The sequence below is a fragment of the Ambystoma mexicanum genome, chromosome 9 (assembly GCF_040938575.1).
Source record: "Ambystoma mexicanum isolate Mex_15411 chromosome 9, UKY_AmexF1_1, whole genome shotgun sequence".
Taxonomy (NCBI): Eukaryota; Metazoa; Chordata; class Amphibia; order Caudata; family Ambystomatidae; genus Ambystoma; species Ambystoma mexicanum.
Window position 1 is genome coordinate 910,653,566 of NC_090931.1, and position 27,976 is coordinate 910,681,541.

A 27,976-nucleotide genomic window follows, 5' to 3' on the forward strand; every position below is an offset into this window, starting at 1 on the left:
CCTCCCTGCTGTACCCATAGACTGTCGAGCATAATGAGTGACGCTTCCTCAATCACTACACATAGTGCTGAGTTCCATGCAATAGCATGGAGACATTTCTCATTGCGTGGTGCTGCGTACAGCTAGTTCGTATGGTGGGATAACGTGTTTATGGTCCTGCGAATTGCAGGCAAGAATTGATGAGCCATAATTCTAAGGAGCTAAAGTTCAGGAACTTTAGCCAAAGCACCTTCATTCTTCCACATCCAAAACATTCTCTCACACAATCACATATCCTCAACACACTAGGCCTCCTCAACACACTGGGCCTCCTCAACACACTGGGCCTCATTATGACATTGCCTGTCCGAAAACAACGGTGCCGGTAGGCTTACAGGCACCATTGTTACCGGTACAAGTTTGCGGGCGGGATTCTCTTCCGCGCGCCAGGTCTGGCCTGGTGGGTGGAATGGGACCCGTCCGCAGACTTTCACGGTAGCACTGGCACCGTTAATAACAGTGCCGGTGCTGCTGTACTCCCTATTCCCATTGAGTCCTATGGGACTCGAATGGGAATGGGGAGCAACTCTTTCTGGCGCCTGGCTGCACAGGCCGCCGGGGCTGTAATGCCCTGGTGATTCCCCATTGCCAGGCGCCGGGAGAAAACCACGACTCCGGCAGCAGCCTGCCAATTTTACCACCACAGCTACCGCCGGAGCCGTAATGAGGCCCACTGTCTTTCTCCGTTTCTGAGCAAGGCACCCCACCCTGGGCACAGTTATTCTATTGGTTCTCCTTTTTCTAGGAGGAGACCTGACAGAACATCACACAGTTTAAGATGGCTGAACTGGTCAGGTGTTGAGCTTAGTGCCACTAATGCTGAGGAGGATACCAGAGCACATCAATAAACACTTCCATGTTGGAAACCCATCTATCTCTCACAATTTCATATGGAGAATTTCGTGGATTATATGATCACGTGTGTGCGGGAGCAACAAAGTTGATTTGTTTTTTCCATATAATCAACAAAAATGATGTGCACAGTACCAGGTCGAACCATGAGTGATATTAGTATGGTAAAGTGTATCACAAGTTCACCTGCAGGGAATCGCTGAGGTTGTTGGGAAAGTGGACACTTTCGTCGCATCCATTTCCCTGATGAACCCAGCATACGCTTACTGCGCATGCAGTGACGCATGAGGATGCGGCGGGCGGAGAGCTAAGGTTGTAAGGTTGGGGATTTGGTGAGGGGGAATTAGTGTGTGCATGTCTGTCTGTATGTATGTATGTGCGGGGAGCATGTGTGTGTCTAAGCAAGTTTGCACAGCCAGGGTGAGGAATATGTGGGTGGCACACGTCTCCCCTCCTGTACAGAAGCCAGGCCGAGGGGGGAGGAGGTTGGGGAGGGAACATGATCGCGGGGGTGTCCCTTGCATTCGGAGAGAGCCGGGAAGGGGGCGCACAACGGATATGAAGATTAGACGCTGCGCCAGAACCAGACTTGGGCAACCGGGCTTTCTGTGAAATCGGCCTGTGGGGAAACATCCGAGATCCGAGCGTCATGCGCTACAATGGGTAAATCTTGCTCTGTGTTTGGCGGATACATCTGCTTACCATGGAGTGAAAACTGAATGTGTGCTGCTGGTTATCACCAGTAGGCATCTTAGGAATTGCCTTCTGTGTGGTGCACAGGCTTGCGGGAAGGATCAAAAGTTGCTCAGTGTGGTGCTGGGCATGGTGCCAAGTATCACCATGTATAATGGGGTGATTGTTCAGTAGGTGAAGCAGAGTACCCTGAGTTCGGGTGGAGTGATTGCCCCGAGAGCGCCGTTGGGTTTTGGGAGCTAAGCCGAGTTGGACTGATCAGTCGTTGATGTCAAGTAACGAGGCTTGGGATGAAGATCTGCGTATCTTGCGTTAAGTGCCGCTGGATTCCTCGGGGTGCGATACCCAGGTCTGATTTTCATGCCACTGGATTCCTCGGGGTGCGATACCCAGGGCTGATTCTTGTGCCGCTGGATTCCTCGGGGTGCGATACTCAGGTCTGATTCTCATGCCGCTGGATTCCTCGGGGTGCGATACCCAGGTCTGATTCTCATGCCGCTGGATTCCTCGGGGTGCGATACCCAGGTCTGATTCTCATGCCGCTGAATTCCTCGGGGTTCGATACCCAGGTCTGATTCTCATGCCGCTGGATTCCTCGGGGTGCGATACCCAGGTCTGATTCTCATGCCGCTGGATTCCTCGGGGTGCGATACCCAGGTCTGATTCTCATGCCGCTGGATTCCTCGGGGTGCGATACCCAGGTCTGATTCTCATGCCGCTGGATTCCTCGGGGTGCGATACCCAGGGCTGATTCTCATGCCGCTGGATTCCTCGGGGTGCGATACTCAGGTCTGATTCTCATGCCGCTGGATTCCTCGGGGTGCGATACCCAGGTCTGATTCTCATGCCGCTGGATTCCTCGGGGTGCGATACTCAGGTCTGATTCTCATGCCGCTGGATTTCTCGGGGTGCGATACCCAGGTCTGATTCTCATGCCGCTGGATCCCTCGGGGTGCGATACCCAGGTCTGATTCTCATGCCGCTGGATTCCTCGGGGTGCGATACCCAGGTCTGATTCTCGTGCCGCTGGATTCCTCGGGGTGCGATACCCAGGTCTGATTCTCGTGCCGCTGGATTCCTCGGGGGTGCGATACCCAGGTCTGGTTCTCATGCCGCTGGATTCCTCGGGGTGCGATACCCAGGTCTGATTCTCATGCCGCTGGATTCCCCGGGGTGCGATACTCAGGTCTGATTCTCATGCCGCTGGATTCCTCGGGGTGCGATACCCAGGTCTGATTCTCATGCCGCTGGATTCCTCGGGGTGCGATACCCAGGTCTGATTCTCATGCCGCTGAATTCCTCGGGGTTCGATACCCAGGTCTGATTCTCATGCCGCTGGATTCCTCGGGGTGCGATACTCAGGTCTGATTCTCATGCCGCTGGATTCCTCGGGGTGCGATACCCAGGTCTGATTCTCGTGCCGCTGGATTCCTCGGGGTGCGATACTCAGGTCTGATTCTCATGCCGCTGGATTCCTCGGGATGCGATACCCAGGTCTGATTCTCATGCCGCTGGATTCCTCGGGATGCGATACCCAGGTCTGATTCTCGTGCCGCTGGATTCCTCGGGGTGCGATACTCAGGTCTGATTCTCATGCCGCTGGATTCCTCGGGGTGCGATACCCAGGTCTGATTCTCATGCCGCTGGATTCCTCGGGGTGCGATACCCAGGTCTGATTCTCATGCCGCTGGATTCCTCGGGGTGCGATACCCAGGTCTGAGTCTCATGCCGCTGGATTCCTCGGGGTGCGATACCCAGGTCTGATTCTCATGCCGCTGGATGATTCTCATTCATGTGGAATTCATGACTGTGGAGTGCAGTGTCCTGAGTGGTGGGTGAAGTAAATCATCTTTTTTTGTCTTACATTTGCTCCACTCCACGCACTTAATCCACAACGTGCTTATTTGCTTCCGTCCCATAATTTAAGAGGAGACCACCAAGGGAACCCCTGCACAGCGCCCAGAACATTCAACTGCCATGTCACAGATTTCACAGCAATCTAGACCCAACCTTGATAAACCCAATTTACAGGGAACACGTATTTAATCTAACATTGTGGATAGTAGAAACGAACACCGTGAAGCAGGATTTTGAAAGAAAAATGAGTTGATAAAGTGTTCAAATGCCTTTGAGTCCTCCTCTCCTGTTATTGACTAGCATTTTAATTTCGCGATTCTCGAGAAATGTTCAAAAGATCCCTCGCCTGAGCTAAGCACAGGTTTTGGGGTTGAATACATATAGTGCAACAGGAATGCAAAGCCCCTGCAGTGCTTACCTGAGACCCACGAGAGATGAATCCAGAACCTTCCATGTCATCCTACAGCACAAAAACAAAATGCAGTACATGAGTGAAGTCCAGACAGGCGCCATCATGCTCTCGCCTGCTCTTTCTCCTGTGCGGGGTGTGTGTGTGTTTGTGCTGTGTGTGTGATGGTGCACACTGAAGTGTGGTCTCTCTCACATTGACAGGATGGAGGGCCACATGCGGACAGTCTGATACCAACTGGGGGTTCGGGTCTCTCACTGAGAGGGCTGCAGGGGGCTTGTGTGTATTATTAGACTACATGGGGGTGGGTGGGCCACGTGCAGTCGCTCCCACTCTGGGGCTTTTGGGGTCACTCTCACACTGCCAGCTGGGTACTCAGGAATTGTTCATGGGGATAGGATGGGCCTATCCCTGATCTAATTTCTCCCTCCCTTCTACTCCTTGCAAAGCAATATTTGGATCCCTGGGAACTCCCAATCCATGTTCGCTACTCTACCCTGCTGCTCCAGGAACGCAAGATCCCTACCAGAAACACCATTAATAGCGTGCAATGCACAATACGCCATATCTTTTTTTAACTACTATCTCATGGGTCTGGCGGTATTACTGAGGACTTGCTTCCTGATCAAATTGTAGTTATCCAAACGGATTTACCTGAGTACATAGAAACTCTGGCTGCAGCTGACGTTGTTAGCAGTTGCCAAGAATATCTACCATCTAACAGTATGAGCGCAAGGACCTCCCCCCGCAGTGTGCTGGGGAGCGCGCCCAGCCTCCCGCTAGACCGGTCCACTGCTAGTAGTCCATTCAGTTCTGAGCTTCTCAGGCCCTGATATCTGTAGCTTGGGCAGTCACCTCTGAGTGCATTTAGCATGGTCATGTCTGTTCTTTGGAGGAAGGGTAGGTTGTATAGGAGAACTAACTAGTTATTTAAAAGTACAGGTTGGTTGCTTGTGCTGGTAATTCGCGCTATGCCTGTATAAATTAGTATCCACAGGTTTCCTTGTTAGTCTTTTACACAGTACATTGCAGGCTGTAGCAAGAAAATGAAATCAACACAACAAAATGTGATGACTCTTAAGACTATTGTACGGTGTAATAGACTAACAGGGGAAACTGTGCACACTAACCTATACGGGCATAGTACGAATTACCAGCACAAGCAACCAATCTGTACTGAGCATAAGGCTTAGGGTGAAACCTCTTTGTACTGGAGACGCAGCTTGCCCAGAACTAAATGTGACGATCCAAGCGCGCTCCTGCACGGTTTATTACCCTACCAATCTTCTTTTGGTTATTTAAAAGGGTTCGCTTTTCATTGTATACCTCAGCTGGGCATGTTAGATTTAGTATGGATTACGCTGTTTTATACACACGTACGGCATATGGAATATGTTTAACATGCCATGGGCCGTGGTGGAGATTTGTCAACACTGCAACTTCTCTGAGAGGTTAAACTTGCCTAATACAGGAGATGAACTTGGGAACATTTAGGTTTTCTGTGTTGGGACTCTGTGACACCCAGGAGATAGATAAACTCTTTAAACTTTAAAGCATTCCCATTTATCAGGACACAGCAAGCCCACTCTTTAGAGATCAGCCCCCTTACAGGTTATGGTGAACTATACCCAGCTCACAGCTTAAGAACCTATTACTACTGGACTCAAGTCCATCATCTCTCCGTCTCCCCCCTGCCCCCAATCACTTCCTTCTTGTTTTCCCCAGGCATGTCTCTATACATGTCCAACTCTTGACCCAAACACCTCCGCCATCACGATTAACTCTTGATTGTTAGGCTAGTTAGACATTGCTTATACTTTCGCTCGTGCTTATCAATAACTAATCACAGTTAAGAAACAAGCATCCCAGCTAACTCAACCTTTGTCCCTCCACCCCCTCTCCCCCAACGCTTATTTTATATCCACAGACCAAGGTCTGATGACACTCTGGCGGACCCCCAATATGCCATTTCTCAGACAAAGTCAGGCACTGTAAGACAACTTCGGTGCTGATGGGCGCTGTATAAACATTTAATAACATAACATAACACTGAGGGGGCAGCCTCTCCCATTGGGTGAGCAGAGTGGGCACGTATGGTCTCTCACACTGGGGGCATGTGTGTATCTCACACCCCAGAGAGTGAAGGGGCACTAGGGGCTTCCCACACTGAAGATAAGGGGCAGACATTGGGAGGCCTTCTCCCAGTGAGGACGTGGAGTGTGTATGTGAGGTTTCTTAGACTGAGAGTGTCGTGAGGTATGTGTGGGCACTCTTATAAAACAAAATGATTGAGGGCACGTGACAGGAATTCATTCAAACATAAATCAGTTGTTTCGATTAACAAATATACATTTAAGCACAAATCCTGGCAATCAAGAGAAAGAAAGTGTAACTAATCACACGCAGGCTCATTGGTGGTCTCGAGAGTGTAGGAGTAGAGCGGGGACCAGAGCCACAGAAATGTAGCGTTCCTATGATAGAGCACATACATGAATGCCTCTTTCACCAAGCATTCATAAAGGCGAGACTTCCCTCAATCAGAAGGAGGGAAGTACCATCAAACCAGACTCCAGCATCTAAGAGTTCACCAATGATCACAGATGTACACGCGGATTTAGTCTCGCATGAATAATCAGCCTGCAGAAGTGCAGGGAGAAGAGCTTTTCCATGAACTTCCACTCTATCGCGCCTGTATTTCATTCCGAGAGGAGAAGCATAGCTCCTCGAGTGGTGGCAATCCGTAGACATTGGCCTCATAGCACCACTTGCCGATTTGACCATGGGCATATGAGCCTGATCACACATTTCTGTTGTTAATGTTTCTAATGTGCATCACATGTAACAACGTTTTAAAATGTTGATCTTTTTATTTCGAAGAAGCCATACTTTTAAACAATAGCCTGACTGAGACAAAGAAATGAGTTTCCATAATTGGGGCGCCCAATGTGTTTCACCAGTGTTCTGTGTCCAGAGGAGAGTCTGAATTAAACAGTTGAAGGAATATGATGGCCGTGTGTGGATGGGATTTTCACAGTAGACACTTCATAGCTTTTTGTTGTAAATACGTCATTTTTTATCTCTTCGCAGTGCCTTGTGGGACAGTCTTTTGTCACCTTGGCTTTACGCTTTGCACACTAGCACCGCTGCATATTTTAAAACATTCGGGCAGTGTGTTAATTCTGCATTGCGGAAGGGAGCTGTGTCATTTTGAGGGACCGCCTGAAGACCTGCAAACCCCAGAAGGTGTGGTGTCTTTCTTGGGTAGATCAATAGCCCACATGTGTGGTCCTTAATCATATATGGTTGTGCATCGTTTCAACACCCCCGGGATCTCAAATAACAACCTGGCATTGTGGAGTGCTTAAAAGCTTGACTGCTTCTGAGCCGGACATACTCGCATCATCATTAAACAAAAAAGGATGCAGGAGGACAGACATGTATTTATGCATCTCATTATTTATTTATTTAGTCGGACCCTTTTCTTTCCACCTACCGTTTGTCAACCGTACATCCAAGTCCACATTTCACACCATCTAATGACCACATCTGGCATGGGAAGCCGAGTACATTTTCTAGATTTCGATGATATTACCGTTCTTTGTTAGTCTACTACCAAGTACAGCACCATCACACAGGACAAACGTCTCAGAAATTCCCTTTTGGACATCAACTTTGCTGTACTAGTTTGACCACTACATTCCCTTAACACCTATTGACAGCAACATCCTCCTACCTACACCATCTATTCTTGGCTGAGGACTGGCAGTCTCAGAATTAACGTTTTGGGTACAAAGTATAGAGATGCCCCGGTAAATAACCCACCAAACTCCCTGGAGCTTGCCCGAGCACACACTCAAGCCCCTCCTGCATCCAATCTGTCTTGGAAACACGACCCAATTACCAAAACGCTTGAGGACACATCCTCCTCCTCGCTTTGCAGAACTCTGGTCCACCTAAAAAGGACTGACAGATGCCCAGGATATCACAAAACATCCTTCCCCTGCTGCATCCCTCCCTCCTCCCTCCCTGAGTTTGAAGCATCTGTTCTCTGCTTTCCCATTCTCTTATCGCCCCCTGTCTCATTTTCTAACCTGCAGTAGTTTACGGTCTGGGTAGCACTGGTGTGGGCACAGTACCCCACTCCATGGGCAAGCCTAGGCGCTCTGATACAGTTACGGTGGTGATTTGGTGCAATATAAAGTCTATTAACATAGCATAACATACCATGAGGTAGAAAGATCACCTTAAACAAAACGAGGACAAGCTAAGAGGACTATAAGGACATATCGTGCTCATATAGTGCAAGACAGGGCCTCAGCAGACACTAGGATCAGGAGTAGGGGAAGGGAGTAAGAAGGCACCAGAGTTCATCTCATCCAGAAACATGGGCATTCACTATTATCTAGCACAGATTCCATGTTTTTTGGGATTTTACCTGTAACGCGACCATTGTAAAGATTGTTCTACTTACAAATCCAGCTCCAAATCCTGGTCCCGGGGGTCCAGGAGGTCCGGGCAGTCCTGGGAGACCCCGAGGTCCGATGGGTCCAGGGAGACCTGCCAACCCGGATTCACCTGAAGTCCCTGGTTGTCCAGGGATTCCCGCTTCGCCCTGAAATCAGAGAAGCAGACCACAGAGGTTATTGAGCGGGTGTAAAATCCTGTGCAGAGCCAAAACATGAGAATGACCCATTGGCCCCGCCCTTCCACGCCACTCACTTATTGATCTCAGACCAGAGGCCAGGAAGAGTCCTCTTCAAAAGGATTTCTGACACCCCTGAAATGTATCTGGGTTTTGAGGTTTGGCATCATTGTGCCAGGGTTGACTTCTTTCATTCATTCGGCAAAATGTTATGCAGAATAGCCTTTTCGGTCCAATTTTATGATAGGTCCAAATCAAATGAAAGTGACCTGGCTCTAGGAAACCACATTACAATAGCCAGTGAAGAAGGATTGTACAGATATCCGAAACGCGTCGACATAAACTTAACATGAAAAGGTTCTTATGTTTTGTTTTTTTCCGAGGCTGGCGCAAAGGGATTACGGGCACCGGTAAGTACACCGGTGCCGGCAATCCCTTTGCGCCCTATTCCGAGCGGGTCCCGCTAAGGCCGCTTGGTTTTACCAGACGGCCTTAGCAGGAGCCGCAAAGGGTCCAGGGAGCAAATAACGGTACCGCAAATTGCGGTACCGTTATTTGCACCTTCCCCATTCCCAGCGAGCCCTGTAGGGGCTCCAATGGGAATGGGGAATGGTATTTTCAATGGGGACTTACCGGTCCCGCAAAGGTCCGACTAGACCGGTAAGTCCCCATTGAATGAGGGCGGACTCTGTACCGTTATTGGAGGCAGCCATGGCTACCTCCAATCTCGGAATGAGGCCCTTTGTGTTCTTAATGTACTGCATATGATGAGTCACTTGACGGCTTGAGGAGTGCAGTGGGATTATCTGTTGGCAACACCGGATTTAGGATAGATAGGTCCAAATCATCCCACAGGTGGTGGAAACGTGTAAATCAAGATTCACGTTGCTTTCTTTGCTGTGACGAATGTGTACGCCAGGCCCCTTGAAAGGGATGGGGTAACATACATGATACCACTAGCAGTATGGATTGAAAGGCATGCAGGAAAGAACAGAGGAGACATGCGCAACCACTGCAACCAAACATCTGGGAACACATGCAGCGACCCCTGTGCCACCACAGGACTGTGTGCAGAAACTGAAGCCCCACAAAAGGCTGTACAGAGATCTTTGCTGCCCTTAGAGAAAACGCTCAAACCGCAGCACTACTGCAAAAACGTAGGGCGGCTTTTGACCTCTCCGCAATTCTGGATATACAATTTCTGCAGGAGCTGATGAGAACAATGCACATACCCAGGACATACATGCATACATTCCACAGCAGGACACACGCTCAACTCTCCGGTGGCACGGTCATGCAGACGCAAGCCATGTCGAGTTCCTTTACCTCGCCCCCGGCCTCTCTCGCAGATGGGGATGTGGAGTAGTGAGCCAGAAGCTCTAACAGGTAGGAAGGGATAGGAGGCAGCTTGCGCTGATTAGACATGGGGGGGAAAAAGTGAGTAGAAATGACAGCAAAGAAGTGAACGTACAAAGCAGAATGAACACAAGCAAGAGAGAAGATGGCGGTCCTGCCACCAAACCACCTTTGGCTCTAACTTGTAAATGAAAAAAGGCAACCAAGTCCAATCTTCCACTCCAGTAAACCAATCTTCATTGTACATTTGTCCATCATTGAACTCAAAAATCCGGCATTCCAAACTAGAAAGTGAAGTTGTTTGCAGGCAGGACTAGCTATCACTGCGGGCAACATAAGGAGATGATGATATAAAGGCGAAGGCCTGTGGACTACCCACCACCAGAGGTGTTGCTAGGGGAGGCTAAGGGGGCTATAGTCCCGGGTCTTTTGGTTGTAGCCCCGGAAAGAAGATCAATGGTTGCAAGCAAAAGACTAGCTGGTCCCGACATTCCCGAAATTAGCCTAGCCCCGGATCTTTCCCAGACCTAGCCACACCCCTGTCCACTACCCAGTTCAGTATGTCTCCACGCCGTGCACGGTGTGTCTCTCCATGGCTCCCATGGAAACATGCATCCACATGCATGGTGCATTCATCTATATTCAGGATCTCCTTTCGTTGATGTGGTCTGATACATCCCGGAACCAACCTAAGCTGGCCCAATGAGAGGATAAGGAATAGCCCTGACATAGGATGTAAACAGCCGCCCTTTTGTGGCCTTTATATCTGTGACATCTTCACGTAAAGAGAAGGGAACTATCGTGAGCAGGTTTGGAATGTGGGATTAAGAGGTGTCGAGTTCAGGCATCGACCGAGATCAATGACTGGGAATTATGTGACAGAATTGTCCATGGGCAGACGTGGACAATACTAAAAAGTTGCGCAGGCATTTGGCATGCCCAAAAATGTATGCCAGGGAAAGCCTCGTGCATGAATTGAAATGGGTGATCATAAAAAGGCGTGAGATCTTTGTGCACTGGCGGAACTGAATGGTAGTGCAAAGGGGCAAAAAGTGCATGCAAAGGACTGAATGGCCGTAAAAAGGTGTGACAACGTTCTGCGTTGACACAACGGGTTAATAGTGTAAAGGTATGAGGTTTTTCATTGACAGAAATGAACTGTAACAAACAGTTGTCAAAGATCTGGGCATGGAAACAAGGCAATGATCATGGGAAAGCGGGAGCATTTCATTGGAAGGGAGAAGCACTTCTTTACCTTCTGGCCGTTGGCTCCTGGAAGACCGAGTTCACCAGGTTCGCCCTGCGGTGGGAGAGAGCGGAACAAAGGACCCGTGTTACTTACAGTCAGGTTAAATGCACACGTGTGTCCACACTTCAAGGATTAGACAAAGCAGTGCGTGCAGAGCCGCCTGTACCCTCACATCCAGGTTCAAATGCAAAAGCCACTCTTTATTATGGTGTTGCCCCTTCCCTGGTGTCACCCAACCCTTAATGTTGAGCAAATTCTGTTGCCTCCCATCCCCCGATGCCACCCACCATTTTAATACTATCCTGGAGGGCGGGGCTTGCTGTGTGGTGGTTCTATTGTGCAATCCACACAGAGGACCTGTAGTGCAAGTCCCTATGCTATGCGGGTGAGTGGATTTGTGTGATCATCCCATAGGGAGTCCGCCAACCTTTGGGAAGGGACTTCCTCAAAACTGGACCGCTTCTTAATAACCTCATCCACAGTCTGCAGTCTCATCCTAAATGAGCTCCCTCTGCAACGAAATCCTGGGGGTTAGATGCCTTCCTCACCAATGCGATGCTTCATTGGACGGCTCTGAAAATGTTATGACCCAACCGCTGCTAAGTGAACTCCCTATTTCTTCCCACCTCGAGTACGCTCAACAGTCCCCACCCCTAGGCAATCGGGTATCTCGCTATCCGAATCTTGAGACTGTCAATCCTGAGACTGTCTGGCCCTAGGAAGCAGCTCCCCGATTACCATTCTCACCAGCCACTTACCGCTTCCCCCGCCGGTCCTGAAATTCCTGGTTCTCCATCTCTTCCTGGGATACCTGGGGGACCCTACAGAAGTAACACATGACATGTCAGGAGCTAGCATGTATTGTCTCTCTGTCATCATCTGGCTAGCACTGCGTTTGTCTGAGATCCTGAAATCATTTGACCGTGAGATCCTCTACTGGTCTCAAAAACAGTTTGAATTACCAAAATAACTGTTCTGATTCCCAAACATGAGCAGGCCATGGGGATCAACCCCCTTATGGTATATTAGAACCCTGGCCGGGTGAATAACCCTTTCCCATTGGCCAATTTGCGGGCTATAATAACAGGTAGAGCTCTCAATTCCATTACAGCCCGTAAATTTGCCCGAAAAGTTGTGCATTAACAGTGATTTGCCCCCCTTTAGTGGTCAAAGTGAAAATTACATTTTCCTACAAATATCGTCCTTTTTCGTTTAATAGTTTGTTAGCGAAAAGAATAGCTTACTATAAATAAACATGACTTATATTTTGGTCATGCTATTTTTCATGTTTTTTTTTTTAAACTTAGAAATTCCACAAGGAATATTTAAGTCCCCAAAAACAATATAATAATTTTACAAATTATAGTTTTAAATGAACTTTGTTCTCTTTGGAGATGGGTTCTAATAGCTTTTTGTAATGTTATTTTTCATGTTTTCTTTAAACTTAAATATTCCATAGGGAATATTCAAGGCCCCCCAAAACAATGCATTTTTAAATGAACTTCTGTCTCTTTGACCATGGGTTCTAATAGCTTTATTGACCTTGCCCTCGGGCCGTACCGTCGTTATGGGCCCTCATACCTCGTTAAAGGCCCTCGCTGCGCTCAGGCCTTTAACTTGGTCTTCAGGGCCCATAACGCCCGGTACGGCCCTCGGGCGAGGTATATAAAGCTATATTAGTACCCAGTGAGGATCAATGAACTTGTAACAAGTGAGCTCATTGGCCCTCACCGGGTTGTCCAAAGGAGGGAATGAGTGGGCACAACCAATTTTCTTTAGTCTTGTGTTGAAATGCTAATGTTTTATAAAAGGATTATTTGGTCCTGTCGCCAGATGCCTCCCCGTTTGCGAGGGGTGGTAAGAAATAATGATGCACAAATGGCTGGATTGGTTCGTCCAGTCTGCTGGAAGGACCTGTGTGGGCACCCCCAGTAAATGTTACTTAAATTCGTTTGATTTTATGTTGGTATTCGTGAAAAAATTTTGACAAACTTGATAGATTCCAATATAGGTGTATTTATTATTTAATTGCGCTTTCTAGTAGGCCTTTTGCAAGAAAGTATAGTCCAATACATTTCGGTCTATTCTAGACCTTCTTCAGTGACTGTATTTATGGTTCTTTAATCCTTGGCTTTATACATGTATTCTTTCTTAAGGAAAAAATTCCCACATTTCTGTCCACTCAAGCAGTTTCACCTTTGATAGCCATTATATGTCAGATATACATATGGCAGTTCATGTCTGAAAATCTGATAATGTGAAGTCTTGAGGCAGCAGGGCACCCCGCTCGTGTAGTGTCTAGATTTTCAGACATGAACGGCCATATGAGGAGTATATCTGACATATAATGGCCATCAAAGGTGAAACTGCTTGAGTGGACAGAAATGTGGGATTTTTTTCCTTAAGAAAGAATACATGTATAAAGCCACGGATTAAAAGAACCATAAATACAGTCGCTGAAGAAGGTCGAGAATAGACCGAAATGCATTGGACTATACAATTCCTGCAAAAGGCCTACTAGAAAGCGCAATTAAATAATAAATACACCTATATTGGAATCTATCATGTTTGTCAACATTTCTTCACGAATACCAACATAAAATCAAACGAATTTAAGTAGCATTTAGTGGGGGTGCCCACACAGGTCCTTCCAGCAGACTGGACAAACCAATCCAGCCATTTGTGCCTCACCGGGTTGTTACCAGCCCAACAATGCCTTTGTCGGGCGGTCGTGTTTGTGTCCTGGCCACCATGGAAAGGTAGTCCCTTCTCCCGCTTCCATGGCGGCCATTTTTTTTGTTTACTTTTTCATTCATTTTTCAATGGCTGCCATGGAAATGGAGAAGGGACTACATACAGTCCCTTCTCTCCGTTCCGTGGCAGCCATTTTCTTTTCTTTTTTTTTGGTTGCGCAAAGCCAAAACCGTCACGCAACTTTCAAAAAGTAACTATTACTACTCCGGTCTAATGTGCCAGGGTACTAATAGCAATCAGCCCCACGCTGGGGGGGGGCAGTACCACGTGTGGAAAAGCACTGGGGCCTTCGTTAAGGCTCTCGCTCCGCTTGGGCCTGTAACTATGGGCATGGGGCATTACCCAACATGGTAATGCTCTCCCCCCAAGCCCCTCAGTTTAGGGCTTATTGCTTTAATAAAATTCTCTGGTTGAAGACAGATGGAACTTTTTCCAGATTCTAACTCAAACATTCAGAGACAAAAAGCAGACCCCCTGAGTAGCACTGCTTTACTGACATTGTAGTGGAAGTATCTGTATTGATTTAAAACAACTTGCAAAAGTATATGAGTTTCACGTTAAATCACGTCACACCTTTCTGCCGCATTGGGTATGACAAATGTCCCATTCATCTCTCCATGCCTCTTCGCTATAAGAGCCGCACTGGTCACACTGCATGACGTTCAAGGTGTGCACACCCGGGTCGCAGGGCAGTAAGAATGTCTGCTGATCTCACTCAGCGTATGTATTCAGCATCATCGACCTGGGTACCCTCCCCTCAATTAGTTGAAAGAATATGCCTTTGTGCCATTTGCCCTTTTAATTATTTTAGGCCTATAATTAAAGTGTCCGTACCTGTACGGTTCACAGTAACAATGGCAAGCCAGCTTAAGTATATTGTGTTAAGGGTCTCCTAGTTTTCCCTTACAGACCATCCACCTGTCCTTAATTCCTCTATGCAACACCCAAGAGTGCGTGGGGTGACTGAGGCAAAGGTTTCATCCACAGGTTTGAGCCAAGTGGTGACTCCATTTCAGAGAAGGGCTGTTATCATACGTGAAACAAAACCAATGATCCACCAATCACAAACATGCCTCACTATTCTGTTCTCCCCTAGTACTCTGCCCCCGTCTGAGGCAGTTCTCACCCGTCTATTTATTTATTTATTGCATTTGTGTAACGCCCAGACCCGGTGGGTATCACAGCGTTTGGTAGAGAAAAGCATTAGAGAGTGCATTATTCATATGCATCTCTCTCTAGTAGTGCATACACTTTTGCAGGGAATGCCAGTGAGAGATCCTCCCACAGCTTTGGACATGCCAATGCTTCTCTGTCTCCATTTTGCACTGGATGTTGCTTTCTCTTTCCCTTCCAAACTGCATTGTTTCTGACTCAGGACCCAATTTATCCAAAGATTCTCCCCTCACGTTGATGTGAACTACTGTGATTCTGGATGTCACTTGACACACGGACCTAAGCACAAAGGGGTTAATCTATTCAGTTAAATAAAATCTAGTTAAACATGTGAACACAATTACATAGGCATTGCTCAGACTTGACTATCTGTTTCCTTTCACTATTGCCATAGACCTAAATCTCTGAAACGCCTGTATTGTCTATTTCTGACAGTCATGGGTTGTCTTTCATCAGGCACTGTTTGGCTCTGGCTGTCGGTGATCCCATTCTCTCATTATAGCCAGTCAGTGCCACTCCGGTCTCGCTACTCACAGGAGGTCCCTGCAGCCCGGGGGCCCCATCTCGTCCAGGGTTCCCGGGAAGGCCAGCAGGTCCTGGTGCGGTGGTGCTGTTCATTCCGAATTCTCCTGGTACGCCTGGTAATCCGGGGACGCCGGGAGGTCCCGGGGGGCCTGGAATACCGGGAGGACCCTGGGGAGGAAGACAGAGCAAATTACAAAATCAAAGAACAACCCACATCCAAGGCCCCCACAACACTTTCAGCCTCAGTGCACAAGGTGCCACATCCCTATTGTGGCACCTTTATACTCTGTCAGCCTCATAGGTACACATCGCTCAATCTTCCACTCTGCGTCGCTCTGCATCACTTTCTTTCCACGCTTCCTCAATCCCTCTACTATCAGGGCTCCCACCCTGCAGATAGGGTTCCTTTGGGGCCTTTTCACAACGCCTCAATGCCTTTGGGCTGTAGTGCGCTTTACAAATCCAAATAAATAAATAAATAAATAAATAAATAAATAAATAACTCTAGTACAATGATCTAATCTTGAAACAGGGCATATTCATTATTGTAGCAAACACCAACACTTATTTAATCCCACCACACATCGTATCAATGGCATTTCCCCAAAGTAGTATTGTAAGTACTGACCCTGACACTGTCCAGATCTCCCCCGTAGCCGGAGCCTTCCATGTCAATAAATGTCTGAAAGCATAACATTCTGTGTTAGACATGAGACAACAAGCAAAGCACACATCAAAACCCAGAGATCGTTGATTAAGGAAAGGAAGGTGTTAGGGAGATTATCCTTGAGCTCAGGGGTCAGGGTCTTTGACATGTCCACCTTAATTAGATGCCCCGGATTCCTTTACGTTTCACCAGGCTCTCTGAGTGGTAGTGCAGACTGGTCGTGGGAGGGGACTGGGGTGGTTAACAGGTACAGTAGACATTGCGGGCTGCTCTGCCATGTTACCACTTAAGAGAGCATGATGAAACTTAAGAGAACCCCTCCATAAAAATATATGGTTTATATAGAAAAGGCAAGAGATACATCAATGCACTTACATTCAAGTAAACTTTACAAAATAAAGATGCAGCCTTGTCTCGGGCAAGTGTTCAAGAGTTCTCAAGCGTTCGATGAAGGGTCTTCCCTATAAGAGAAAATGCTATTCCGGGCATTAAAGAGTTTCCAGCAGAGGCCACCAGGGAGCACACAGGCGATGGCTGCCTGAAGACGCTGCTCCCGCCGAAACTGGGCCGTGTTGAGGGATTGAGCCCCCCCCCCCGCAATTCCCCCACGGAACAACTGCGGTCCTCAGTGGCGGTGAACCCCGGGGGACCCCCCGGGCGAAAGAGTGACGCCGAAAGACCCTCGGTGCCCGAGAACGAGGCCTCGCGGGCCAACGAGAGGATCCACGAGAGGCCCCGTCGCCTCCAGAGCTGCGTGGGGAGTCGTGGTGCGCGGTAGCCATCGAGGCCTGCAAGCGCGCCCGACCTCTCCACCCCGCCCCAGTTGCGGAGGCGCACCGGCGGGGACTCCACCGTCAGGGCCCCGCAGCACAGGAGGACGGTACCGGCGCGGGGCGGAAGCCCCAGGCGGCGGCGACTCGAGCCGCGGGTCCGGACCCGCCAAAGGAGAGGCAGCCCGCCTGACCCGAGCTCCCGAACACGGAGTCGAGCAACAGGGGGGCCGAGGCCCCGTCCACCGGACCCTGGCGAGGGCCATCAGAGCGGTGGACAGCGGACAACAGCGGGACACGGCTGGTGAGGAAGGTGAGAGGCCCAGGCGGGAGGAGACTTACACAGGTGGTGGCCCCTGGGCTCCTTCCCAGGGTGAGTGCCCGCCTGGAGACGAACTCTGAATAAAACATGGCCGATAGAATCGAATCAGCACGCCGTGGGCGCTGCGCCCCCCTTCCCCGGGGGCCTAGCCTGGACCTTCATCTGATCGCAATTTGACACACATCGTCGCCACCTTCCCACCACAGGGACAGATGACCACAAGCAGTGGGAAAAGGGCGTGCAAAGAGTGTGAGGCCCCCACCAGAGGCCGGTGGGGCGTGTGCCCGCTCAAAAATAGCCCCCCACGGAACGGTTTTGCCTGAAGGAGAGAGGGCAGTCTCCCAGCCGGGTCATCGCTCTTGGCCCCCGAGGACTGCCGGCCGGAGGGAGAGGAAGGGAGATTGGATGACTTGGCGCCACACCATCCAGGAGTACCGTTACCAGGACGCCAGAAGGGAGAACAGCGTCCCGGAACGGACGCCCAGAATGACCCAGCCCGAGACCTCGCCCCCACCCACCCTTACAATGGAAAAGGGCTTTGCCTCGGTCCTGCAGGAGATCAGAGACATGCGGGCGGACATTGCCCAGAAAATGGAGAACATGGACCGTAGGGTGGACAAGGTCGAAGACAGACTGTTGCACCTGGAGACCAACCAGTCCTCAGCAACGACCCAAGAGCTGGACATGTCCCTGAGAATAGCTGCTCTAGAAAAGAGAGACGAGGAAAGGGGCAGGCAAATGGACGATTTTGAAAATGAGGAACGGAGGAACAACCTCAGGATCTTTGGGGTGCCGGAGTCGGAGGGAGAAACGGAAAGACAATTAAACCGGGTGGTGAGGGACATCATCACCCTCCTTTTCTCAGACAAGATGACCACCAAACCAATGTTTGAACGGGTCCACAGAGCGGGGGGCAGAGCTCGGGGCCCCCGGTCAATTCTGGTCCGCTTTCATTACTACACCGAGAAAGCGAAGGTTCTGGAGGAGGCCAGGAAGACACGGGAGATAACCTATAATAATGCACAAGTGTCCATTTTCCAGGACCTCTCTTCATACACGCTGGCCAAACGCAGAATGTGCCGCCCTCTAACACAAATGCTAAAAGAGAAGGGGGTGTGTTATAGATGGGGGTACCCCTTCTCCCTCACGTTCGAATACGAGGGTCAACGGTTGACCCTGATTAAAGAGGAGGACATAAGGGGAGCCATCCAAGAGTATGTGTCGGACCCGACCCCGCGGAGAGAACCCACGGCATTCGCAGCGGAAGGAGCCAGAGAACGCAGGCCACAAGGAGAGAGGAGAAAGAAGACGGGTCCACAGAAATTTAAGAAACTGAACCCGCCGTCCCCGACGACGGACAGGGAGGACGCCGACGCCGACCCTGGACAAGGAGGAGCGACCCGGTCGGGCCTGGGGTAGTCTGGTAGCTGAATCACCAATCTGGAAGTGAAAAAGGGTACGGGGAAACCGGGCAAAGAACTCAGTTCACGAACACAAGGTCCGGCCCGGCTCAAAGACGAGTTGATTTCCAGGACCATGGGGTCCAAGGACGTAAGGGGCCTCCCAGAACAACAAGTATGTTGGCTACCTGGGGGAGGGGGGGTAGGGGCGAAAGGGATGGCTCAAGGAGGAGTGATTTCCAACATTAGCCCAGCCGGAGGCGGTAGGCTGGTGGTCCGGCCGATTACCAGCAATGGTGGAACTATTTGGCTGGACGCCAGGGTGGGGGGTGGTGGTTGAAGGAATAGTTGGGGTTGTTCAGTTCGGAGGGGGGACTAGTGGGCAGTTGGGGACAGGTTTAAGGCCCACCTGGGGGGCAGGGGGAGGGGGTAAGGGAGATCAGGACATAACACAAAAGGAGCTGGAAAAGAAAAGTGCCATGAGTCAGCTATCCAGTAAGATGTTGATCCTAGACAAGGGCTGAGGATCTGCCTGCCCTGGGCGTGGGTTCTCTTAATGTGCGGGGGTTGTTGAACACCCCAACCAAGAGATCCTTAGTCTGCAGGGAATTCAGGCGGGCAAAGCTTGATCTGCTCTTTCTTCAGGAAACACACTGGGCTCCGGGGAAGGAACCGAAACTGCGAGGAGGCGAGATCGGGGAGGTCCTCAGCGCATCCCACAGAACCAAGAAAAGGGGAGTAGCCATATTGCTAGCAAGGGAAATTGGGTTGAAGTGGAAGCCACGGTGAAGGGCCCAGAGGGCCGATATCTGTTGGCAAGGGGCTCTTTGCGGGGCTCCCCTCTGACTATGGCAGTTGTGTCCGGCCCCAATGAAGGCCAGGCGCAATTCTGGGAGAGAGTGAAGGACCGATTGAAATTGTTTGTTCACGGGATGTTGGTGGTGGGGGAGATTTTAATATCGTCCTAGACCCATCCGCGGATAGAAAACGATTGGGGCCCCAGCCCACTAGGGCTGCAGATGAAACCATGGCCCGTACCTTCCAGAGGGTCAACGCGGAGCTGGGCCTGGTGGACACCATTCCGACTCCCAGGTCGGGCTCCCCTCTTTCACATACTGCTCAGCAATCCACACATCATACTCCCGTATAGACTACATCCTGGTAGATGAACCCCTTCTTCCACATGTCTCTGGCCACAGGGTTTTACCCGGTCCCTTGGTCCGACCACAACTTGGTCCATACCACCATAGTGGGGGGATGGCGGAGTGGCAGTAGAGGGCGATGGAAATGTAATGACTCCCTGTTGAAGGACGAAGTTCTGGCACAGGAAGTGCAGGACGCCATCTCGGAGTATTTCGAGTTGAACGACAATGGCGAGGGGGGCACACACGTGCGGTGGGACGCCTTCAAGGCGACCTTATGTGGTGTTCTCATTAGAATGGGAGCCCAGAAAAAGAGGGAGAGGGACCCCCAGGAAAAGTCCCTGAGGGAAAAGATAGCCCAACTTCAGCCGGGTGGCCTCCCGGAGGTACCCCTGGAAAGGGATCAGATTGCCTCCCTAGAAAACTATAAACTCCAGTTGAAAGACCTCCTGTTACATAAGACTGAGTGAAGCCTCCAACTAGTGAAACAAAAGTATTATGAGAAGGGGGACAGAGCTGACAAAATCCTGGAATCGAAACTTAGAGAGATTCAGAGGAACAGAACGGTGAAGGCAGTGAAGAATGATCGGGGATCATTAGATCACGACACCCCAAACATTGGAGCGGCCTTTCGCCGTTATTATGAAAAGTTATACTCGTCAGAATATGACGGGGATGACACTCAGATTGAGGATTTCCTGGACTCCATCCAGATCCCGTCCTTGACAGGCGAAATGGCGGAGGATCTAGAGGGCCGGGTGACGGAAGAGGAGGTGGAGCACGCGATCAGTGGGACGAAGGTGGGAACGTCCCCGGGGGAAGACGGCTTCTCCGTATACTTCTATAAGAGGTTTCGGGCTATCTTAGCCCCACATCTGGTGAGGGTGTTTAACGAGGTGTTAGAGGAGGGCTCTCTGCCGGATACCATGATGAGGGCCATAATCGTGGTACTGCCCAAAGAGGGCAAAGACCCCACTGAATGCTCCTCATATCGCCCGATTTCCCTTCTCAATATAGATGTTAAAATTCTGGCCAAGGTGATAGGTAAACGGATGGAGGGGATAATGCTCAAGCTGGTTGATGGGGATCTGTCAGGTTTCCTTCCCCTATTCAGACTATTTTCCCTTATTCAAGTTTCTTTCCCATTATTTCTCTTGTATTATCCTTTTTAGATTAGCCTTGTGTGGGTGGGAAGTTTTCTATAGTAGTTGGTTTGGCCTTAACTTCCTGATTCAGAATCCTGGTTCTGACCCAAGGCAAAATGGAGTTTCACAGTGACAGCTCTGATTGGTTGGAAAACACTGCTGAACAATAATGAACATTCTAAACTGTCACTCTTTGCCTTTCATCATCAAAACCCCAGCTGAGAGGACGTGTATAGTGGCTGCTCCTGCTTTAGACTTGGGCCTGGTGGATTTTATTCCTTCAGGCGTTAGCAGTTGAGCGGCTACTTTCTTGGGGGATTAAGGAGAAGCTATCAGCTGTCAGGAATTCGTTTTGAAGACAGGAAACTCTGAAGATCTTTAAGAAATTTTGCTGGAGATAAGTGACTTTGTTTTTAAACTGCAGCTCTGTTTATCTTAATGACATTTAAGTGAGAATTCGTAAAATGTAACCTTTGAATTTATATTTTTGAACTTTTGCGCGAGCGAGTGTTTTCCAGCGTGTGTGATTCGTAGCGCGAGAATCGGCTCGCCGCATTAGAATTCTATAGCGCGTGTGTCTTCTTAACGCGTGTGCTTCCCAGCGCGAGGATCTGTTTGCCGCGTGAGAACTCTATAGCGCGTGTGTTTTTCGTAGCGCGTGTGCTTCCAAGCGCGAGGATCTGTTTGCCGCGTGAGAACTCTATAGCGTGTATGCTTTTCTTAGCGCGTGTGCTTCCAAGTGCGAGGATCTGTTTGCCGCGTGAGAACTTTATATAGCGCGTGTGTTTTCTTAGCGCGTGTGCTTCACAACGCGAGGATCTATTTGCCACGTGAGATCTCTATAGCGCGTGTGTTTTCAAGCGCGTGTGCTTCAGCGCGAGAACTCAATTGCGCGTGTGGTTTCCTGCGCGTGTGTTTTAACGCGTGTACTCGACCGCGTGTGAACTCTTTTGCGCGTGAATTCTGTTTCGCGTGTTTTTACAAGCGCGTGTGTTTTTCTGCGCGTGGACCTTCCTTACAGTGCGCGTGTTCTTCAACGCAGGAAGTTTTAAACGTGCAAATCTTCTGAATTGAGATTATCCGCGTGTGTGTTTTGCACGTGTTTCTTCAAGAATTCACAAACTTTATTGAATTGTAAAAAGTTTGAAAACAAAAGAAAAGTTTGAAAGAAAAAGAAAGTAAAGATAAAGACTATTTAACTGGACAACTAGTGAATTTTTGGAAAAAAGGTAAAGAGCAAAACCTTTCAGGTTTGCTCTAATTAAGAAGTTGCTGTGAATTTCAAGAGTCTCAAGTAAGAGAGATTTTCAGCTTCTTTTCAAGCTTCTCTAAGAAATTTCAAGAGAAGGACCAGGTATGATTCTTAATTATTAGTTAAGGATTTAAAGTCTTTCCACTCTTAAGGTTGAGTAAGTAATAAAAGGATTTGTATCTGCTTTTCTTCTATCCTCTGCAGGTTCAGCTTTGGTTAGCCTTGATGCAGTCAGCCTGGTGTTGTTTTGTTATCCACTTCCCCCTTTCCCTTTGGGGTGTAGTTTGCAGAGCTGAATTGAAACCTAGTTCTGAGAATTACATTTCAGGGGGATTGTCGGGGGTTTAGCAGCTTCCGCGGACACAGGACCTCTCAGCCTGACAGGATCAAGTGGGGTTCATAGGGGGCAGGCAAGGCTCTGATAACATCAGGAAGACCATAGACCTAATCCACCATGCCCAAGAATCAGACCTCAAAGCAAGTCTGCTTTCCCTGGACTCCGAGAAAGCTTTTGACAGGGTAGAGTGGAGGTACATGCAACTCCTCCTCCGTCGAATGGGCTTCGGGGCTCACATCAGGAACTGGGTTTCCGCCCTATACGGGGCCCCAACGGCGAGAGTACAGGTGAATGGAGAACTTTCCGACTCATTCCCTCTCATGCGGGGGACGCGGCAGGGATGCCCACTCTCCCCTTTATTATATGTCCTGACGATGGAGCCCCTGGCCATAGCGGTCCGAGCCCACCCCAACATTAAAGGGATTAAAAGAGGAGAGGTGGAGTTCAAGCTCTCCCTGTTTGCTGACGATATTCTAGCATACCTGGTGGAGCCCAGCTCCTCGCTCCCCCCCTCCTGTCCCTGATGACGACCTTTGGGCAATTCTCGGGGCTAAAAATAAACGCATCTAAATCAGTGTTACTCCCTATGAGGGTTCAGGACCCGGGCTGGACCACCGGGATAGGTGTACGGGGATTGTGGTGGGGAGGGACTCCATTAGGTACTTGGGTGTGCTCCTCAAGAGAGATCTCTCAAAATTGGCCTCGGCAAATTATGGGCCCATTATGGCAGAGATTACATCGGACCTAAGGAGGTGGGGAGGTATGATCCTATCCTGGTATGGGCGCATGACGGTGGTGAAGATGAACATCCTCCCGAGACTGCTGTATCTTTTTACGGCACTCCCAACGGGCGTCCCCGATCAGATGTTTCGAGACCTACAGGGGGCAGTCCGAGAGTTTGTATGGCAAGGGTGGAACCCGAGGATAGGGAAGCCCATTCTAACGTTACCTAGGGAGGAGGGTGGTTTCGAGCTGCCGGACTTCCCTCTCTACCACTGGGCCGCCCAGCTAAGGGTCCTGTTGGAGAATATGAAGGAGGGGATGGGCACCTATTGGTCTTATCTGGAGGACATGGATGCCCACCCGCTGAAAGTATGCGACCTTCTGTGGTTGCCGCATATACACATCCCAAACAGACTGCAGACCCACCCAACCCTGGGAATACTTTGGTCGATCTGGAAGGAAGGACCCAATGGCCCTCACCGATGTCCTCGCTCTGGGGCCACCCGCTCAAACTAGGTAGCAGGGGATTCAGGAATGCCCAGTCCTGGTCGGATGGGGGGTTGGAATGGGCGGGGCAACTGTTCAAGGAGGGCGAGTTCCTCGAATACGAGGAGCTGCGAGATGCACTTGGGCGGGGATCTCTTTCAGTCTTTGAATATTTGCGCCTGAAGGGCATCCTCTGTGACCAGACTTGGGGCCTGAACCTGGGGAGACAGTTGACCCCCTTTGAAAAGTTACTAGACACGGCCACAACAAGGAAGGGGGTAGTATCCAAAATGTACCAAATATTGAACACTGTTAAATTGGAAGGGAGGAGAGGGTTTTGTGGGTTCTGGAATGACTTGGCGGGAGAGGCTCTCTCGGAGGACGCATGGTCCAGGGTATTTAAAATAGCATTCCATGGGAACCTATTTACGTCGGACATGGAGCACAACTTTAAGATCTTACAGGGATGGCATAGAGACCCATTGAAATTATCCAAGATGTTGTTGGGGGTGTCCCCCAGATGCCCATGAGGATGTGGCCAAGTGGGGACGAGGGGTCACATGTGGTGGTTCTGCCCTAAGGTACAGGGGTTCTGGGAGAAGGTACGGGGGTGGATGGCGGAGGTCACAGAGGAACTACTCCCACACAATCCGTTGACAATGTTGTTGGGCCTCCCACCGGAGGAGGCGGAAATATATAGGTACCCAAGAATGTGGGAGACTATGTTGCGAGCAGGAAGAGTGGCCCTAGCGCAAAGGTGGAAGAGCCCGGAGACCCCCTCTAAGGAAGACTGGCTAAAAAAACTTAAGAACATGTTCCTCATGGACAAACTGACGGCCATGGTAAACAACGAAACGAGCGCCTTCCAGGCAAATTGGTATGGGGTTTACCAGTCAGGGGGTGGGAAGCTCACTGACATTATGTAGACAACATGGGGCATGAGGGCGATGGAGCCCAGAGAGTACCACTCAAGGACAATGGTGTAATCCACAGCCCGGGAGAGAGCGGATCCGTCTAAGCCAGCATTTAAGTGAACGCATAGCACAGCTCCAAGGCACCGACCTACGAGTACTGATGACAACTCCTGTGGTTGGTTTTTCGATGGGACACTGATCTGGGGGGAGGGGCGGAGTTGGGTAAGGGGGCGGGAGGGGAGGGGGACCCCGGGGGTTTGATGATGTTAAACGTGATATTCATATTGCTCCCGGTGTTGTCATTGTTTCTTTTTCTGAAAAATTGCCAATAAAACCAAAGTTTAAAAAAAATGAGTTTCCAGAAAGACCAAGGGCAGCCAGTTGTGCGTATTTGGGCCGGCTTTCATGGAAAAGGGTTATCTTTTGCGAAAACATCCAAAAGTGAAGTTTCTGGCGTTCTAGTAAAGTAAAGGCCAGAGACGTCCCATGGGAGTGGAAAAGGGAACCCCCAGATGGAGATTCAGCTGAAGAAAGGACTAGTCAGCATCGCTGGAGAGTCGGGGCAGTACCCTGGGTCCAAAAAGCAGGTCTGCAGCACACGGTTTCAAGGAGCAGTCCCTCTACATGTTGTTTGGTGACCTTCCAGGCTTCCAGTGGTGACTTACCAATGCAGGATGGACACCAGGTCCCTGGGAAAGAATGGCTATTGAAGACTGGGTGTATTCCGGGCCGGGGTTCCAAGCCAGAGGAGCAAAATGTGTATTTGTATTTTGTTATTTATATAGCACTCTTTCCCCACTTGTGTGGCCTTAATGTGCTTTTTCCTTGGTTGGAATGTCTTTGGTGACCGTAGTCGATGTGGTTAGAGATTCTAGTGGATTAGCTCGGATGCGTGTGTGCATGATTGCCATTCTAAGACTTGGGTGGCTGGCAAAGCTCGACTAAGCAGCCCAGTATAGGTCAGACATGTGGTTAGAGATAGAGTACTGTTGTCGAGAGTGTCTATGTGAGACCAGCTATACCGGGTTCCTTTCAGGAGGTGGTCGCTGTATGCTAGTGGCAGAGGTGTTGGGGTACATCGGGTGTTTCAGTCTGGACGGTGAAGAGATTGTGGCAGGTGCAGTAGTTAGGAATACAGGGTTCCGCCATCACTTCGGGCACAGGATTCAGCTTCGGAGGATGGGGTCAGCTTGAGAAGTCGTCAGGGAAAGATGATTGTTCAAGATTTTCTCATGAGCCACATCGAAGAGGGGCAAGCCCCGGAAGGAGTACCGGGAGGTGAGTATGACAGTGCGATTGACGAAAAAAGGGCAGCACATGTCCCTGGAGCTTCCCAGATGGGGAGATGGAACCAGAGCGCTTTACTGATGCCCTTGTCTATAATTACAAAGATCCACATAGAGCAGGGGGTCTTTAGGGTCCTGGCAGCAAAGGCGCTCCCAGGATTCGGTGATAAATGGATCCAGTCGGGAGCTTGAGAGAGACCGGGCCTTCAAGCAGGAGAGGTGATCCAGTTGTCCCCATCGCATCAGGGGAGCTGCAGTGGAGTTAATTGTTTCGGGTCATCTGGTGAGCCTGAGCTTTGCTGTCAGACTTTGGGGTGTATTGTGAGTGCTGGGGCAGAGCTTTAGTCCTTCCTCATGGCAGTAGGCCTTCCAAGAGAGCAGATAGAAAGTCTGGCAGAAGAGAAGGTGATTCGGTAAAAGGGGGGGACTACTTTTAACCCCCACAGGAGTCAATGAATGACCACAGCACCCAATTACACACACACAGAATCATTCAGAAGGGTGGCCAGCTAATGGCTGTCCATTGCTCCAAGCACACCCAGGCACAGAGGAAGGACTAGCACACACAATGGAAGGGATTGCACACTATCCCAGACAGGCATCTGCATTTGCCATTCAGACCTGGATTCAGGCGGGCTACACCCCCCAGTCTTAGGACACAGCCACCCAGTGACCATATATGGCAACTTCCTTCAATACAACGAAAGAGGAACAAGGGACAGTCATGTGACCCCTCCGGACTTCGAGGCAAAGACTACCTCCATTTTTGAAAATGGCCCCCAGTCAGGTAAATGGTTCACTAGGTGGAAACCATATTACACAAAGAAAAATGCACCACCAGCCTACCCACACAACTGACAGAGAGGGGATACTATGGGGTACTTTCGGGGTTCCTTTGCCTTGTGAGTTATGAGTACCCTTGGGGCAGAGCACACAAAAAAACAGCCAGACTGTCAGGATTTGAATTAATCCTGGATTAGAGGAACACGAGTCAACAACCAAATAATCCAGCAAAATGTGCAGGGGATTCTCACAGTTGGGCAAAAGAACCCAAACTTGGAATCCTGCTAAGGAAAGATTGAAAAGCATTGCAAAGATGGAAGCGGAAAGAAGGGGTGGAAGGAAAGGAAAGAAAGGGAAGAATCGGAAGGGCAGGCGTGGAATAAAGGGTATGGAGGAAAGGGAAGGGCAACGCTAGGGAAACGGAACGAGAAAGAAAGGGTAGCAGGCAGGTTAAAGGGAAGGAGACAAGGAAGGGAAGGGAGGGACAGGCAAGGCAAGGGATGTGGAAAGAAGGAGAGGGGTGTGGAGGGAGGAAGGTAAGGGGGCAAGGAAAGTGAGGGTGGAAAGGGCTGAGGGAGGAAGTGATGAAGGGATGAGACAAAGGAAGTAAGGAAGGGAGAGTTAGAAAGGAAGGAAGAAAGGAAGGAAGGAAGGAAGAAAGGAAGGAAGGAAGGGAGGGAAGGAGGGAGGGAGAGAGAGAGGGAAAGTAAGAACGGAAGGGTGAGGGGAAGGACAGAGTCGGAGTACACGAACAAAGACAGGGCAATATAAACAAGGAGGAAATCCACCTACGTAAAAGCAGAAGGAGAGACTTACCAACTTGTCTAGTTTAGAAGACGTTCCAGGGGGACCGGGTGGTCCAGGGGGTCCCGGGAGACCTCTCACTCCAACACCAGGATCCCCCTAAAGACAGATAGTAATACATTAGTAATAGTCATGCATGCATTCATTAATAATACCCCCTTAAGTGCCAGGCTATTATGGAAGCCTATGCTAAAAGGACGAGCATACTCGTCCCTGGCACTTAAGATTCATAATAACTTCCTTTCGGATGTGACTCCATAAAAGCAATATACATATAACAATGCAAAAATTACATATAAAAAATCAGTGATAATTCACATAACAAAAATGTATGTATAAAATGTCATAATTGGAACACTATTTACATCTTAGACTTTTGCACAAGTAAAATCAAAT

The 27,976-nt window shown here is 49.6% G+C and overlaps 1 protein-coding gene across 5 annotated transcripts in view; it reads right to left on the reverse strand.

The window, feature by feature from the left end:
- The window catches only part of COL18A1 (collagen type XVIII alpha 1 chain), a 448,272-nt gene that overhangs the window by 76,117 nt on the left and 344,179 nt on the right, over nt 1-27,976 (reverse strand). For all 5 annotated transcript variants that reach the window (XM_069616076.1, XM_069616073.1, XM_069616074.1 and 2 more), the window contains 7 exons: nt 27,593-27,679; nt 16,178-16,231; nt 15,559-15,717; nt 11,856-11,918; nt 11,104-11,148; nt 8,322-8,462; nt 3,860-3,901 (listed from right to left, as the gene is read on the reverse strand). In XM_069616076.1, the coding sequence (XP_069472177.1) occupies nt 3,860-3,901; nt 8,322-8,462; nt 11,104-11,148; nt 11,856-11,918; nt 15,559-15,717; nt 16,178-16,231; nt 27,593-27,679 (591 nt within the window). The remainder of the gene's footprint in view (nt 1-3,859; nt 3,902-8,321; nt 8,463-11,103; nt 11,149-11,855; nt 11,919-15,558; nt 15,718-16,177; nt 16,232-27,592; nt 27,680-27,976) is intronic.